This window comes from Manis pentadactyla, chromosome 4 (genome assembly GCF_030020395.1).
Source record: "Manis pentadactyla isolate mManPen7 chromosome 4, mManPen7.hap1, whole genome shotgun sequence".
Lineage (NCBI taxonomy): Eukaryota > Metazoa > Chordata > Mammalia > Pholidota > Manidae > Manis > Manis pentadactyla.
The window spans coordinates 23,265,869-23,280,704 of record NC_080022.1 but is presented as its reverse complement, the minus strand read 5'-3'; the positions used below and the strand labels follow the sequence as shown (position 1 = coordinate 23,280,704).

General features: G+C 38.8%; 1 protein-coding gene and 1 pseudogene across 15 annotated transcripts in view; one reads left to right on the top strand and one right to left on the bottom strand.

The window, feature by feature from the left end:
- PUM1 (pumilio RNA binding family member 1) overlaps positions 1–14,836 on the top strand; it is a 142,851-nt gene that overhangs the window by 55,391 nt on the left and 72,624 nt on the right. For 10 of the 15 annotated variants that reach the window (XM_036885137.2, XM_036885147.2, XM_036885146.2 and 7 more), the window contains exons 4-5: positions 8,561–8,669; positions 9,639–9,817. The exons of 4 other annotated variants lie outside the window; for them this stretch is intronic. In XM_036885137.2, coding sequence (XP_036741032.2) covers positions 8,561–8,669; positions 9,639–9,817 — 288 coding nt within the window. The remainder of the gene's footprint in view (positions 1–8,560; positions 8,670–9,638; positions 9,818–14,836) is intronic. One more of the 15 variants, XM_036885138.2, reaches the window with a different exon arrangement.
- On the bottom strand, positions 5,187–7,322 carry LOC130683328 (ubiquitin-40S ribosomal protein S27a-like; annotated as a pseudogene).

Sequence of the window (14,836 nt, the reverse complement as noted above, 5' to 3'; positions counted from 1 at the left end):
TTTTTCAGGAAGTTTGGTTAAATCTATCTCCTCAGATTCCCTCTCAGGGGAGGATGTCTCGGTTAGTCTGGTCTGTATCAAATTCTTCTGCCTTTTCATGGCGACAGAGGTAGTCGTGTGCAGTTGGCACATGTGTCAGCTGGGAGAACCAAGACCCTTTCCACTTGCGCCTGGTCTTCCTCTCCTGGAAGAATGGTGACCCCTAGCGGCTTGTGCTGGGCAGCTGCGTGCACATGGAATCTCTGATTCTTGCCTGGCTGGTGTGGAGTAAACTCTGCAGTTGCTGTGGGTGTGGCCCGTCTCAGGCTGCTACTCCACTATGGCTGGGTTGCGCCGGAGGGGGAATGGGTGGGAGGCTGTTTATCGGTGTGAGGGGCCTCAGTGCTGCACTGCTGCCCAGGGGTTAGGGCGCCCGGAGTTCCCCGGGATTCCCAGCTGGTAGGCTGAGTGTGCCGGGACGCTTCCATCCAGCTCTGAGGCCCCTGTCCCTTTAAGACTTTCAAAAAGCACTCGCTTTTCTTTGTCTCAGGGGTGCCGGTGGCAGGGATGAGCTCGCAGGTTTTACTGTTCCGTTTCTCTAGTATCCAGCACACCATGCACTGTGTGTCTGTGCTCCTGGTGCGGATGACTAGAGCTGGGTATTTAGCAGTCCTGGGCTCCCTTTCCCTCCCTCCTCCGACTTCTCTCCTCCTGCCGGGAGCTGGGATGAGGGGTGCTCGGGTCCCGCCGGGCTGCGGCTTGTATCTTACCCCCTTTGGGAGGTGCTGGGTTCTCGCAGGTGTTGATGTAGCCTGGATGTTGTCCTGTGTCTTCTGGTCTCTCTTTTAGGGAAAGTTGTAATTGTTGTATTTTCAAAAATATATATGGTTTTTGGAGGAGATTTCTGCTCTCCTACACCGCCATCTTGGCTCTTCTCTCTATTTTTTTTTAAGGTACAGTTTTCAAAGTTGACTGGAAGTTATCATCTACTTTCTTAAAAACATTTGAAACATACTGTGTGACCTCTCTTAAAATTGCCACTTATTTTTGGCACTTCAAAATTATTTTGAAGTGAAAAGTGTCTGCTTAGGAAAAAATGCCTTACTTATTTGTGGTGAATTCCATACCACCATAATCTCAGTTTTTATTTATTAGAAAATCAGTTCTAAATCATCATGAAAGTTTATTTTATAACAAGTCATTTATAATCTCACTACACCAACAAGCACCTGTTTCAGTTCTTATTTTTCTTTCTAATCTATATCCAGAAGGGAAGGGTGCATGAAGAAGCAGTCTTTACATGTACAATTTTGTATTTACTTCTGAAATTTAATGTTATTTTATAAGTATTACATATTGTTGTTGTGGTTATTTTTGGTGAGCTTACCTTTTTATACTGCACCTATCTTAGTGAACATTTAGTTTGCTCTCAACTTTTTTGCTCTTACACTTCGTAGTTTTCTTTTGAATTTTTGTTTTTGAGATACATTTTCAGGAACATGACTCTTGATGTATGTATTTTCTGAACTCTTCCCAAAAGAATTGTCCTAACGGTGAATGGATGTACCTTTTTTTTAAAGCCCTGTAAAGGATACTAATTTATACTTTTATATTTAAACTTCCTGTTTTTAAAGCTTTAGTAATAACTTATATTAATGTAGTTCATAATATTTGTGAAAAGACTTTGTATACTGTCTCACTTGATTTACACAGCCTTGTATGGTATGGAGGTCTAGGTAAATCCCTTTAGGGTGTGAAGATTTTGAGAAGGAATTTCTAAATAATACACATTTTTCACACATTGGACTGCTGACTAGAACGTGTGACTATCAGTGATCACTAGTAATACTTCTTTATTTCAGTCAATTCTGAGCAGTTCTTTCTCTGAGTTGATGTCAAAATGTAGTGGGAATATTTACAAAGAGATTTAAAAATTTTGGGGGTCTCTGTCTTGCCAGCTATTAAATATCAGATATTTGACTCCTGCATTGGCTGCATTTGAATGAAACTAAGCTTGTGTTGGAAGCTTTCATTGCCAAGATAACATGATCAGACCTGATCTGGCCTGCAGGGCTGTAGCATCCCTGTGAATAGTACTCCTTAAGAAGTAAAATTTTTGCTCAGAGAGACATCTCTAAGTAGCTTATGTTGAGTATGTAAGCAGTTATCTAATGTTTTCTTACTCTTGAGTACACAGTACTTGCTGGAGTGTGCATTTAGTGTTGAGACCACCAGAGAACCTCATTGATATTTCCCTCTGCAAATATTAGTGGTGGACTGGTCAAACAAGTCTAGTCCTTAATAATACCTCTTAGTTCCTGCAAAGCAGTAATCAGTCATGGTTCTTGCAGTGTTTGTTAGGGCTCTTAATTTTATGGGATTCACACTGAATTAAATGGGAGATTCTGTGCTCACTGCTGGCGGAGTACCTAGGAGCATTCCTTGGCTAGCCATTATTGTGAAGTCTCTTGGTTACTACTTTGTTCTGAAATAATAGTAGAAACTCATTCTTTGAGTGGTTACTCTGAGTTCACTGTACTACTTTATATCTCATTTAATGTTCATAGTTCATTTCATAGGTGAGAAAACTGAGGTGTAGAGGGGTTAAATGTGCACAGTTGGAAGTTACAACCAGTCTGTTTTTTTTAAAATGATCTCAGAGCACTTGCATGTGATTTGTACAATATTTCTTAAAATAAGAAGCCTAGAGGTTCTTGACATTCTCAGTCCTGTATTGTTCCCATTTCTGTTTAAAGGGTGTAAGTCTGGGGAGAGGAAATCCCGGGGCAAAATACCTCTAAAAACCAAAATCAGTCAAAGGGAGAAATAACGTTTAAAATCTGTGTAATTGCTTACAAACTGGAGTCCAGGCTCATCTCTCCCCTCTGCTCCTGAAGAAGCAAAGCAAGGAAGTAAGCCAGTCTCTCCCTTTAAACTCTCAGGTTCAGACACACCTTCTGTTATACTCACTGATATGGAGATAAACTCTCCACCCTTGAGGATATGCAAATGCAGTCAAGCCAGGCCAGATATTCTGGAAATGTTACAATTTTACCCACAAGGGCATTTAGTAGGGGTTAATGTGATGATTGATTGTGCAAGTGTGGCTTTGTATATTGTCTTTTTTGTTAGCTGATACAAGAAAAAAGGTGTTTCCAAACAAAATTTAGAGGTGGCTAACATGCCTTGTAAACCAGTGCTTGATTTGTTTTGTTCTCCAGAAGCCTAATGAATAAGCTTGCTGATTCCTTGCTTTCCTTAAGCCTTTTCTTTTACAGACTGGGATAAATAGTGTGTGTGTTTTTCTCCCAAAGATAAGAGAAAAAACACTACTGCAAGGGTGACTGTGGATCCTATTTAATAGGATAATAGAAGGGAGAATACAGGGTCTGTTGAATTGCTGGGGAGAATGGTGGGACCACCGGAACCTTGGTTATCAGTTTGTAGGTCTCGAAAGGGACTTAGATTACTAATTCAGAGATGATTGGAATATGGGATTGACCTATACTAACCAGAACCACAAGAGACTAATGTAAAGAAAAGGTCAAAATGCAGTACTAATTTATTAGGAGAAATAATAACTCTCAGGTAGACAGGATAATTGTGTTCAGTGATCAGCATGCTTGACTGAGGGGAAGCCAAGTTCTCATAAGAAGTTTGCTTGGTAAGCAGAGTCTGAGCCAGGGAAGTTACTTGTATGGTTTTGTGGCTACCGTAAATAAACTGCTATCTAGTCTGGTGCATTAATTGCTTTTATAAGGATAGACTTGTTTGTGCATCATGTGCTCTCTCCCTGAACATGCCAACTAGATAATACTGCATACATCTGACTCCTTGGGTCTCCTTTGCTTTTTTTGGACCAGTTCTTAATTCCTGTTATCTCCCTTTAGAATTGTCAAATCTTTTAATCCTTTTATTGCCTAATCTTTCCTTAAAGTGAATTTTGTAAACCTCTGCTGTGATCTGTTCTTTTATGTCTTGTCAAAGAACACTCCTTATTTCCAAATTCTTGATGGGGGTAAGCAGTGCCTATCTTTTCATATGCAAGTTGCATTTAAATTTTTGGTGATTGAATTTAGGTGTGGCTTACATAAAGGTTTGGCAACTCCTTGAGTTTATGCCAGTAGGTTGGTGAAACAATGTTTTAGCTAGTGTTGTGGATGATGTTACCTCCAGAGGGGTTGCTGTTGAATTTGAAACAACAATCATTTTCTCATTGTCATTTTGTTTTACAGTTCAGTAGATTATAGCTTCTTTTAAGATGATCAGGTTTGAACAGCTAATGTTTTTATTTTAGTTGACTTTTGAATATGTGGTTGCTACTTCTCAGTAAGCTTAACGTGTCTAAGTTGATGTAATTTTACAGAATTTAAAGAGCCAGTCATTTTTTAATAAGAAGAGCTGTAAGACAGAGAGGACAACATGAAATGGAACAGGAGTAATTTTTCCAAATTCGAAAGATACTAGAAATGAAAGACGAAGTACTTCTTGAAAACAAACCCTTAGAGAAGTGTTATATAAGAAACCCCTCCCCCCATGGTCACACCTGTATTAGTTACCTATTGCTATGTAACGGATCACCTCAAAATTTAGTGACTTAAAATAGCACAGTTGACTAGGCCTCAAAATTTCTTTCTATAGGCCAGGAGCCTAGTCATGGTTTCATAAGATCCTTTATTTCAGGGTTCCCACATGCTGCAATCAAGATTTGAACCGGAGCTGCAGTCTTCTCAAAGTTCAATTGGGGAAGGGTCTGCTTCAGATTAACTCGTGGTTGATTACAAGATTAAGGTTCTCACAAATTGTGGGCTGAGGACCTCAATTCCTAACGAATTGGTTCCTTGTCATGTGAATCTCTCCACAGGGCATCTCACAACAGACTGACTAGCTTCATCAAAGTGAGCAAGCAAGAGGGCAAGAGAGATGAGAATAGGAGGGTAGGAGAAAGGAACAGAAGCAAGACTGAAGTTTTTTGTAACTTAATCTTGAGAGTGACACCCCATCCCTTTTGTCTTGTGTTACTCCCTAGGAGCACGTCATCAGGTCTAGTCAACCGTCCAGGGTAGGATTACAAAAGGGCCTGAGTATGAGGAGGCAGAGGTCGTTAGGAGCCATTTCAGATGCTGCTTCTTCCCACACAGCTGAGGAGTAGAGATGGGTGTGTTTTGGAGGAAAGAGAAATGTTAAGTTCTTTTTTTGTTGCTGCTGTTCATGTCTTTTATTAACCCATATAAAATTATTTGTCTTCTGGCTTGTTGAAACAGTAGGTAAGACAACATTTGCCACTGAAACATCTGTCAGAGTGGCTGGCCATAAAAGCTCCAGCACCACATTCATCTGAATTGCACTCCCGGCAAAGGCAACTGCTGTTGCCATTCTCTTCTACCTTAGGATATTTTAGAACAGCCAGCCTAACCTTCTTCCTCTTAGGTTTGTTCTTCTTGGGAGTGGTGTAAGACTTCTTTCTCTTACTACCGCCTCAGAGTCTCAATGCAAGATGAAGAGTGGACTCCTTTTGAATGTTGTAGTCGGAAAAGTATGTCCATTTTCCAGCTGCTTGCCAGCAAAGATCAGTCTTTGCTGATCAGGAGGAATTCCTTTTTCTTATTCTGGATCTTGACCTTCACATTTCTGTTATATCTGAGGGTTCAGCCTGAAGAATGTGGACCTTCCCTGTAAGGGTTTTCATGAAAATGTACATCTTGGTGGTGGTGCCACTGCTGCCACTGTGGATGGTGGATCAGTAAAAGAGAAAGATGCAGAGACTCCGAAAAGGTCTGCTAAGTGCTTTTTTTTTTGGCTCTTGTACCTTCTTGGTTCAGTTTTTTATTTTTATTCCCATTTGCAGAGCACTCTTGCAACCCTAGGTTCCACCTTGTTTTCCTCCCAGAATTGGCATGCTGCCATCTTCTCCCACCCCCTTTTTATCTCTTACAAATTTGCCTTTTCAGTCCTTGCTGTTTTCACTGATAATAATTAATTGGTCGTCTTGCTGCTTACTTTGCCAAAGCATATGGAGTTCTAGTGCTTTCTGGGCTGTTCCTAGCATCTGTTTTGAATTTATATTTATACTGATTGTTTATAGTGGGAGATACGGTTGCTTCTTGGTATCTGATTAGGGTCTTGAGTTTTTTGTGTCTACTACTTCGAGACTTGATGCATCTATTACTACGTTGAAGTAGGATCTTCACTTTTGAGTGCTTCTTTCCATGTTGGTTGTATTGCTTTCTTTCAAGAGAATTTGGCCTGTAAACAGCCTTGCTTGTCTGTTTTCCTGCTTTTGCTGTCTTTGCCTGTTAATGACAACCTGGCAGGCTACAGTGAGAGATGACAGGATCCCAGAAATCACTTTTGAAGCCTTGAGATCAAGGGCTGCTGCTTTTAGTAAGCAATTTGACAAATTATGGGTACACTATATTTGCATATGGAGGCTGGTACTTAATACAGAAGCTTTCCCCTGAGTATTGAACAAAAATTTCCAAATTTGTGTGGAGAGGGATGAGCACTGAATATTTTTGATCACTTTTCCTCTCTTTCTACTGCTACATGGAAAATAAAATTAACCAACATGTGAGGTGTCCCTTGCACTGACAGTCTTTCTTCTATATACAAAAGAGAAGTTGAAGTGGACTTGTTGGCAGTCCCTACAAAATACAGAAGAAAAATGAGAATTTTAGTTGGAAAGGGTACAACCAGTAGTGAAATAAATTTTATTTGTAATCTTGTGAGAGTGCATTTTTGAGACCATAAGGAAAAAAGGTTTAAAAACAAGTATTCTTGAATTGTGCTGGAGCAGTTCACATTAATTTTCAGTGTCCCTTCTCTGATTTACAGCTGTTTGCCTTGGTGTGATGCCTCTGAATACATTTATTGAGAATGTGCTATATGGTGGGCATTGTGCTACACACTCATCAGAAATATCTCTGATAAGCACAAGAACTTGAAAATAATTCCTTCATCAGTACAAAGAGGTTGAGGCCCAGGGCAGTTGGGCAGTTTGTCCCAGGGCAAATCAAAGCTGCCTAGTCCAAGGCTTCCTGACTCCGTTGCTTATCTGTGCTCTGCGCTCTCCCTCCGTCTGTTCTCTCCCGTCTCTCAAGTTAACAGACCAGCTGTATGTCTTTGTTTTCCTCAGAGAATGAACCCAAGAGGCACACAAGGAAATGACTGCTTAAAGCTACTCACCTTAAAATAAACCTTAAGCATCCCTGTAGCTGAATATCAGGCCAGAATGTTATCTTTTGTTACGATCTTGTTGGGTTAGAAAATAACAAATGAAGACCTGAAGAGAAAAGTGTGGGCAACTTTTTTGGTTCATGTAATAACCCATGTGTACCAGATAGATATATAGAGCTAGACTAAAATTATGTTGAGAAACATAGAATATAGGTTTGGAAAGCTGAAATTCATTTTAATAAGGGCAAAGGTGAGTTATTCCTCCATTATCATTGGGTTATAGGTTATGATTTGAAAAGGAAAATATTGTCAAAGAGGAGAGCAAATGTTTTGTGCTTTCTGGTTTTTTATTCGTTTCCTCTAAGAAATTAAACTTTCCAGGAGTACTCTTTTGTACTCAAAAGCAGTGAGTGATTAAGTACTGTCTCGAACTTCTGAGTTTCTTGTCTAATAGCAGCTGAAATGAAAACATAATTAAAGGAAATAAGAGGGACACTGATGAGTTAAACTGATAACCGGAAAGATGGGATTCTAGTGGAATTTGACTTTGTAACCCTGGTCACTATTGCTTTAATCTTGTGCAGAACTGTAGTGTTTTGCTTGAAGGGTACCTTGCGTTTCTTCTGTCCAAAGTAGTTTAAAGTTCTCATATTGGTTTAGGGCCATTGTGTGCATTTCTATGAAGCATGGAATGTTTTGTGAAGTCACTATGGCATTAATAAATATTGTTAAAATTAACTGAGGTTAGGAGACTTTATTTCCTTCCATGAGAAATACCTGTTCCTGTCCTTCCAAAACTTTGGAATAGGTTCATGATGCGGTTGGGAAGTGTCCCGTCCCCCTGATAGAGTCTGACACCCTTTCTGGTGATGAAAGCATTTGATGAACAGAATCTCTGTGTATGAAGGAGGTAAATTTAAATTTTGTCTTTAGCATCTCATAACTGGGGTTTGAGTTAATACCCCCAGCTTGAGTAATATTATATGGTCAGTTAGTATACATGTAGGGAAGAAGTGTTTCAGTAGTTGTAGGTACTTTATTTTTCAATAAGAGTCTTTTTAGCCAGCAGTTAGCTACTTAAGATCTAGCATTAGTGTCCCCTAAGCCCCCTGAAAAAATCGTGGCATAAGTTACGTGAATAATTCTAGATAGTTAAGCTGAGTCCCTATTGTGATGGGTTGGTTGATCTGTACTTCCCCCCTTGTCCTCCCTTGCTTTAGGCCTCTCTGTGACTTTTATCAAATTAGCAGTAGTGTTCTGATCAGAACTGTGTAGTCAGAACACTGATTAACGATCTTCAGGGCACCTGAGCATCTTCAGTACCCTTGTCTGAAAGAAAGTGTTGACTGCTGTACTTTCATCCTTTATGAATTCTTTAAAAGCATCTATTATTTTTAATTTGCAGCAGCTCTTGCCAGGTAAAAAGTTTTGGGAAACAGATGAATCCAGCAAAGATGGACCAAAAGGAATATTCCTGGGTGATCAATGGCGAGACAATGCCTGGGGAACATCAGGTAATCTAGATCTAGCATCTGTACTGTGATTTATGCCTGTCTTAGAGCTCCTTTCCTCAGCAGTTGGCAAGTCATGAATTTTACATCAGTGACATAAGCATGTCAAGCAATGTCCTGTCCTATAGTATAATTGCCGTGAAGGAGCTTATATGATGTAATTTATTAAAACATAATTAACACAAAGTTAAGTCTTCAATATTTTACTGAAGTGCTAGCCACAGGAGAATGGTCTTATTTGAAATGACCATAATTTCAGCTTTAACTTCTTATTCTGTACTGCTGTCAGCATACTTAGAATTAGAAAATCCCTGCCTGCCATTTGAAGTTCGTGTTTCTTTTTCTTCCCTTTGCCCCTGTGTACTGTGTATGGGATGATCTTTCTATAAATGTGGTTGAGGCCAAATCAAATCACTGGGCATGGATGCTTTTCTGACACACTACCCCTGAAGAGAGATGGGGAGATTTGTAGAGGCAGATACAATGACAGCAGAAAGAAGTGACAAATGATAGGGAGGAAAGAGAGAGAGAAAACCCAAAAGCTGTTGTGCTGTGTTACAGCACAGTGTAAGAATGGCGCCTCAGAAGACTGTGAGTCAATGAGTGTGAAAAGGTCAAATTATGTTGTTTTTAAAAAGGGCAGTAAAATCACATTTTGCTTTAGTAATATTAATAATAAAATTTATTTAAAAGAATTTCTGCTATTGAAAAGGGTGAACATTAATTTATTCATTTAGCTAGATAAATGAGTTATGTGACCTGTTTTGCTCTGTTATCCTGGATATTTGAGGAGTGTGTTCCTCTTCCTTAGCTTATGTAGAATACTTAAGGAAAAATATGATAGGAGATTTTGGCTCAACTGACCATGGCAGGTTTCCTGATTCCCAGTCATTGGTTTATCCATGAGACATCACTCATAATTTGTTTGAGCCTCTGGCTGCACTATATCATGCTTGTGTATCTTTTTTGTAGATCATTCAGTTTCCCAGCCAATCATGGTGCAGAGAAGACCTGGTCAGAGTTTCCATGTGAACAGTGAGGTCAATTCTGTACTGTCCCCACGGTCGGAGAGTGGGGGACTAGGCGTTAGCATGGTGGAGTATGTGTTGAGCTCATCCCCGGGAGATTCCTGTCTAAGAAAAGGAGGATTTGTAAGTTGGCTTGAGGAACTTGTTCCTATCTCTCTCTCTTTTATCCCCCCCAAAGCAAAACATGTGTGTTTAGTTTCCTTAGCTATTTATAGCAGTAATTATAGAGTATTTAAAAAACACTTTTATTGCAGTTAGATCAGCAAACGCAGTAGGAGATGTAAACTAAACTTTTTAAAAGTAGAGAAATGTTTTTTTTGAGACACATTGATAGTAATGTAAGGTATAAGAACTGAAATCTAGATCATCAGTCTACCAGAAAACACCATTTTTAGTTTAACACCAAAAGAAAAAAAAAAACTAAAAAGAGAAGGAAATTTTTTTTTAAATAGGAAAACTGAAGCTGGGGTGTCAGTAGGGAATAGTGCTGAGAGCAGTGATTTGCCAATACCCCAGAATCCTTAAGATGGACCATATGTAGGATTGATCATTCTATTTTGCTAGCTAGGCTTTAATTATGGGATGATCTCTGACTCTCTTTGAATAGCTTTGCCTCTCACACCCAGCCTATTAGGAAAGTAGAAGTTTTGTTAATTCTATATCTGCAGTTTTTTTCAGATTCATCACCATTGACCTTTCTTAATGCTAAGTTGTAGTCAGAGCAGCTTCTTTGTCTACAGCTTCTTCCCTTTTAAATTTTAAGCAGTCTTCCTCAAGCATCTTTGATACCTTTCTCAGAACCACTTCTGTCTTGATCCCCAACTTTGTAGATCTAGAAACCTTGAGATGTAATTCTATTTGAGTCTTCTTGTGATGTATTCTGTGACTGGTTTTATATTTCAAGTCACAGCTAGGAAGGCCACGAGAGACTCCCTGTATCTGTTTTCCCTCCTTCTACCAATTTAACTTGTTTTGTACCTTTTCAAAGCCCTTTCTCCCTGAAGTCTTTTTGGGCTAATATACTACTTGTTGGCAATCATTTAAGAGACCTTCTTTCCCTCAGATCATATTAATAATTTTGCCTCCACCACTTTTATTTATTTGTAGCATTTGTTGTCAACATTTTTATTGTCATACATTTGTTGCCAAGTATCAGAGGCTTGGCCTCCCCATTCCACTTGAAATTTCTTAAGAGTAACAGTTCATTTTTTGTGCAGCTTCCTCAAGTGTCAGGTACAATTTTTTAATATGTTAGTGGACGTTAAATGAATGATTGTTGACTTGGTTGGCATGAAGTGAACGGGTGGCATGTTAGGTAACCAGAACCCACGTAGAGTTAACTTTAGGCATGTCAAAGATGATACTTTAGCTGACATTGACACTTGACACGTGAACTGGAGCTTTTAATTCCACAGAAAAACCAGGAAAAAATAAAAGAAGCAAAATGAACTTCTTTAATTTAAGACACTGGTTTGGATTTCTCATGGCTCTGCACCTAGAAGTTTGGTATGAAGAATTTAGCCAGAAGAGGATCTTTTATTTTGACAATAACCCTTAGGAAGATCAAGGGACTAAATTGAGGCTTTTGCCTTGAGTTTTGAGTACTAGCCATTCCAAAGCTGACCTGTTTGCTTCTGGGTCTTTTGACCCTGCACAAGACAGAGGTCAGGTTTAGTGGCTTGTGGATCAGATAGGAAAAGGCTTCTTTGATTTGAACCTTCCCAAGGGGCTGCTTGGGAAGAACAAGATCTACCCTTTGAATGTGAGGAATGGAATCAGTCAAATAGGATCATTTGCCTATTGTTCCCTGGGAAGAATGGTGTTATTTCTTTTCTTTCACTTTATCCCCATCTCACCTCTTTTTCTGTCCTCATACCTTTCTCATCTCATGATTCCTCAGAGGAAGTGCTGCCTTCTAATTTCTGCCTATAACTTTTAGTTATTAGTTATTTACTATGGGAGAAAAGTTATTATCATGCATACATAAGTTGTTAATTTGGAGAACTGGAACCTGTATGACTTTTGCCATGAATTCTCTATCATGTGTGTGACCACTTTGTAATTCTTGGGTATTAGCCAGGAGGCCTGTGCCTGGGTTACTGTGAAGTTTGTAGAGGCAGAAAAATAATTGGAATTCAGAGAAAGGTAAAATGCTGAGACTGAATTATTACTTTTACTGCCCGTTTTTCATTAGTTAACCATATGACAGAACTGTATTTTTTGCATTCAGTGTCTTGTATTCATTTTTATAAAGGTGGCTTCCATCTTTAGTTGTCCTGGGAGGCTAGTGACTTTTAGCTCTGTTACTGTAATATCACCAGAGGAGATTAAGACCTCAGGATTGAAATCAGAAAATTGAACTGACATTCAGGTATTTTACTGAGCTTTGGAGGTTTGCATAAAGATAAATGAAAATTCTCCAAATATGTGTTCCAACCTTTTCTCAGAAAGAAGGTTGTGGGGAATGAACTATTACTCCATTTTTTGACTTGAGTTGCATCTGAAGGGTGATACAGCAGGATTGATTAGTGACACCAAGCTGCTACATTGGCATATCCAGTCTTCTGGTAGATGGAGGTCTGTGTATCAGTGAATTACTTTATCAACTTTCTGGTTGTCTCCTGCTTATCTTACACCTAACCTGGCTTTGCTCTACCTGTTGGTTAGGATGACATTTGACCAAAGCTCTGGTCATGGAAACATGAATCATTTTTTGGTTGTCATGGTATGCATGCATCTTCTTGGAAAAGGTGAGCCTTTTTAAAAAAAAATCTGGTCTGTCATTTGAAGTGCTGAGTTTTAAGGCTAAGGAAGATAGAATATCAGCTTCTTGTAAGTAGTGTTCTATAGTGTTCTAAAGAGTAGTAATTAGTGGTGTATAGGTCAGAACACTTTTTGGGTGGCTATACCAACATTACCTCCAGGCCATGAAGAAACTCCACATTAATCCCCTGAGAGCTGAAAACATCATTTCTGATAGCATAATAAATGGAAACCTCAACGTTGGCAAGTACTGAGGGGCCATTCTCAGATACTGACAACAGATAATTCAGACTGATTAATTTTTCAGTTAAAGGCGGTAAAATAATTTACTCATTCTACAGTAGTTTTCCATTTTCAGGAAGATTGTTTCCTGGTTCCTGAGCTTTTGTAAGTTCATTTTGATTGTATAAATGGACTCAGTTTAGTAGCTTTGGCTTCTGTGGTAAGAGTACTTTCAGGCTGCAGTAAGAATCTGACAGCAGTGTTTTATTGTTAGCACCCACTATAAATTTTTGGTAGTGTTCCACATCTGAATCAGAAACTTTAGGGGACTGGTTTCAGAATAATAGAAAAACTCAGAATACCAGTTAAGTGAGAGTCAAGTCTTTTATTTTAATTTTGATTTTCTTTTTGTATCCTTTATTTACTCCAGAAATAAGACAGTCCCCCATCCTGTCCCCATTCCACATGTCCCCCCATCCCAAAAAGTGCATAGTTCAGAGTGGCTACACAATCACATGTAGCTACTGTATTTTGTGGCCTAAGTGTTCTAAAGAGTTTGAACAAGATGTTTAGAACAGAGAAATGGATTGGAATTTCTTTCCTGGTTTATGATGCCTTGGGAAATGAGAAGACCACTGTCAACTTCAATTTGGGTGAAGACCACCCAAACCTTGCAGAAGAAAAATACATAGAAAAAATATCTTGGGAAGGCTTTTCTACTTGTCTTACTGGTAGAGATGGGCTGCTTTCTGACCTGGAGGATGCATGCACACTCATCAGTTCATTTGGATCTGATTTGTTTTTCTAGTCTTCACTTTGTTTTAGATTAGCTAGTGCTGCTGTAATTGACTTTGTTTAAAAACTTTGTGTAGTATAGTACAGATTGAAGTCAGTGGTTTGAGTCTCATCTGCAAAATGGGGATAATTAAAAATCCACAAAGTCTAATTCATGTGGCTGTGCAATATATATGAAAATGCTTTGTAAAACTTACAAAATCTTATTCCACGAAGTCCATGGGCCAATAGCATTATCATCATCTGGGAGCTTATTAGAAAGGCAGAATCTCAGACCCTACCCCAGACATATTAAAATCTGCATTTTGACAAGACCCTCAGGTGATTTGTATGCACATTAAAGTTATGCTGTAAGATAATTTGCTTGGAAGATTAAGTTACCTACTTTGAGGCTATGAATCAAATTCAGAAATTTTTTCTACAGGGTGGAGCTTCAGATTTTAGTTTCCCTTAAACAAGAAATATATGTGCTATACTTTGCAGTCAGCTTTTAGACACTGACTAGATAAAAAGTTAAAGCCCCCACAACTTCTAGGAAACGTTTTTTTTTGGCAGGAGGGATGCCCATCTTTGTAATGACAATAAATATCATCCTATATGTTTCAAATACAATTTTTTTTTCCTGGATCTGGTTAGGCCAGCAGAGAGGAACTCTTACCCTTCTGCTCACCAGGAATTGGGTGAACTGTACACACACTGCTGTATTCTGTGTTCTACTTCTAAAGAGCATACCTCCCCACTTTGTTTTGAAATGGGAATGCATCTTGAGATTGAGATGATAGTCATAGTTTAATTGTCAGTTTTTCCTTATAACAGCACATAAAATGATAGTATGTCTTATAAATCGTGTCTCAGATTTGATAAAATGTGGTAGTTGGTAGTGATATACAGATAACCTCAGAAAAATCAGTGGGACAAAGGGTCTAGTGATTTGATCCGTAATAGTTTTTTTTCCACCCCCTGGGGGAAAAACACAAGATGTCTAGCAATTTTAAAGCTTTGTGGTAGTGAGGGTGGATATGTCTAAAAAAGGCTTTGGGAAAAAATGTGAAAATTTGATAAAGTCCTTTTAAGAGTTTAAAAAAAATTTTACTTTTCATGAATTGCCTTATTTCATCCTTGAAACAACCCTTTGAGGTAGATACTGTTGTCGCTATGAATCTATAGATGAGAAAAATGAGGCTTAGTAGGGAAGTGGTGAGTCCTGGATTCAAACTTTATTCTAATTTCAGTTCTTAGCTATACTGCTTTCTACTCTGCTATGCTGGCTTGTTTTACTAGTTGAGTTCTTAACAATAGGATCATATTTAATAATGTTAATTTAAGAGTAATTCACATGGCTAGTAATCTAAACTTCTCATT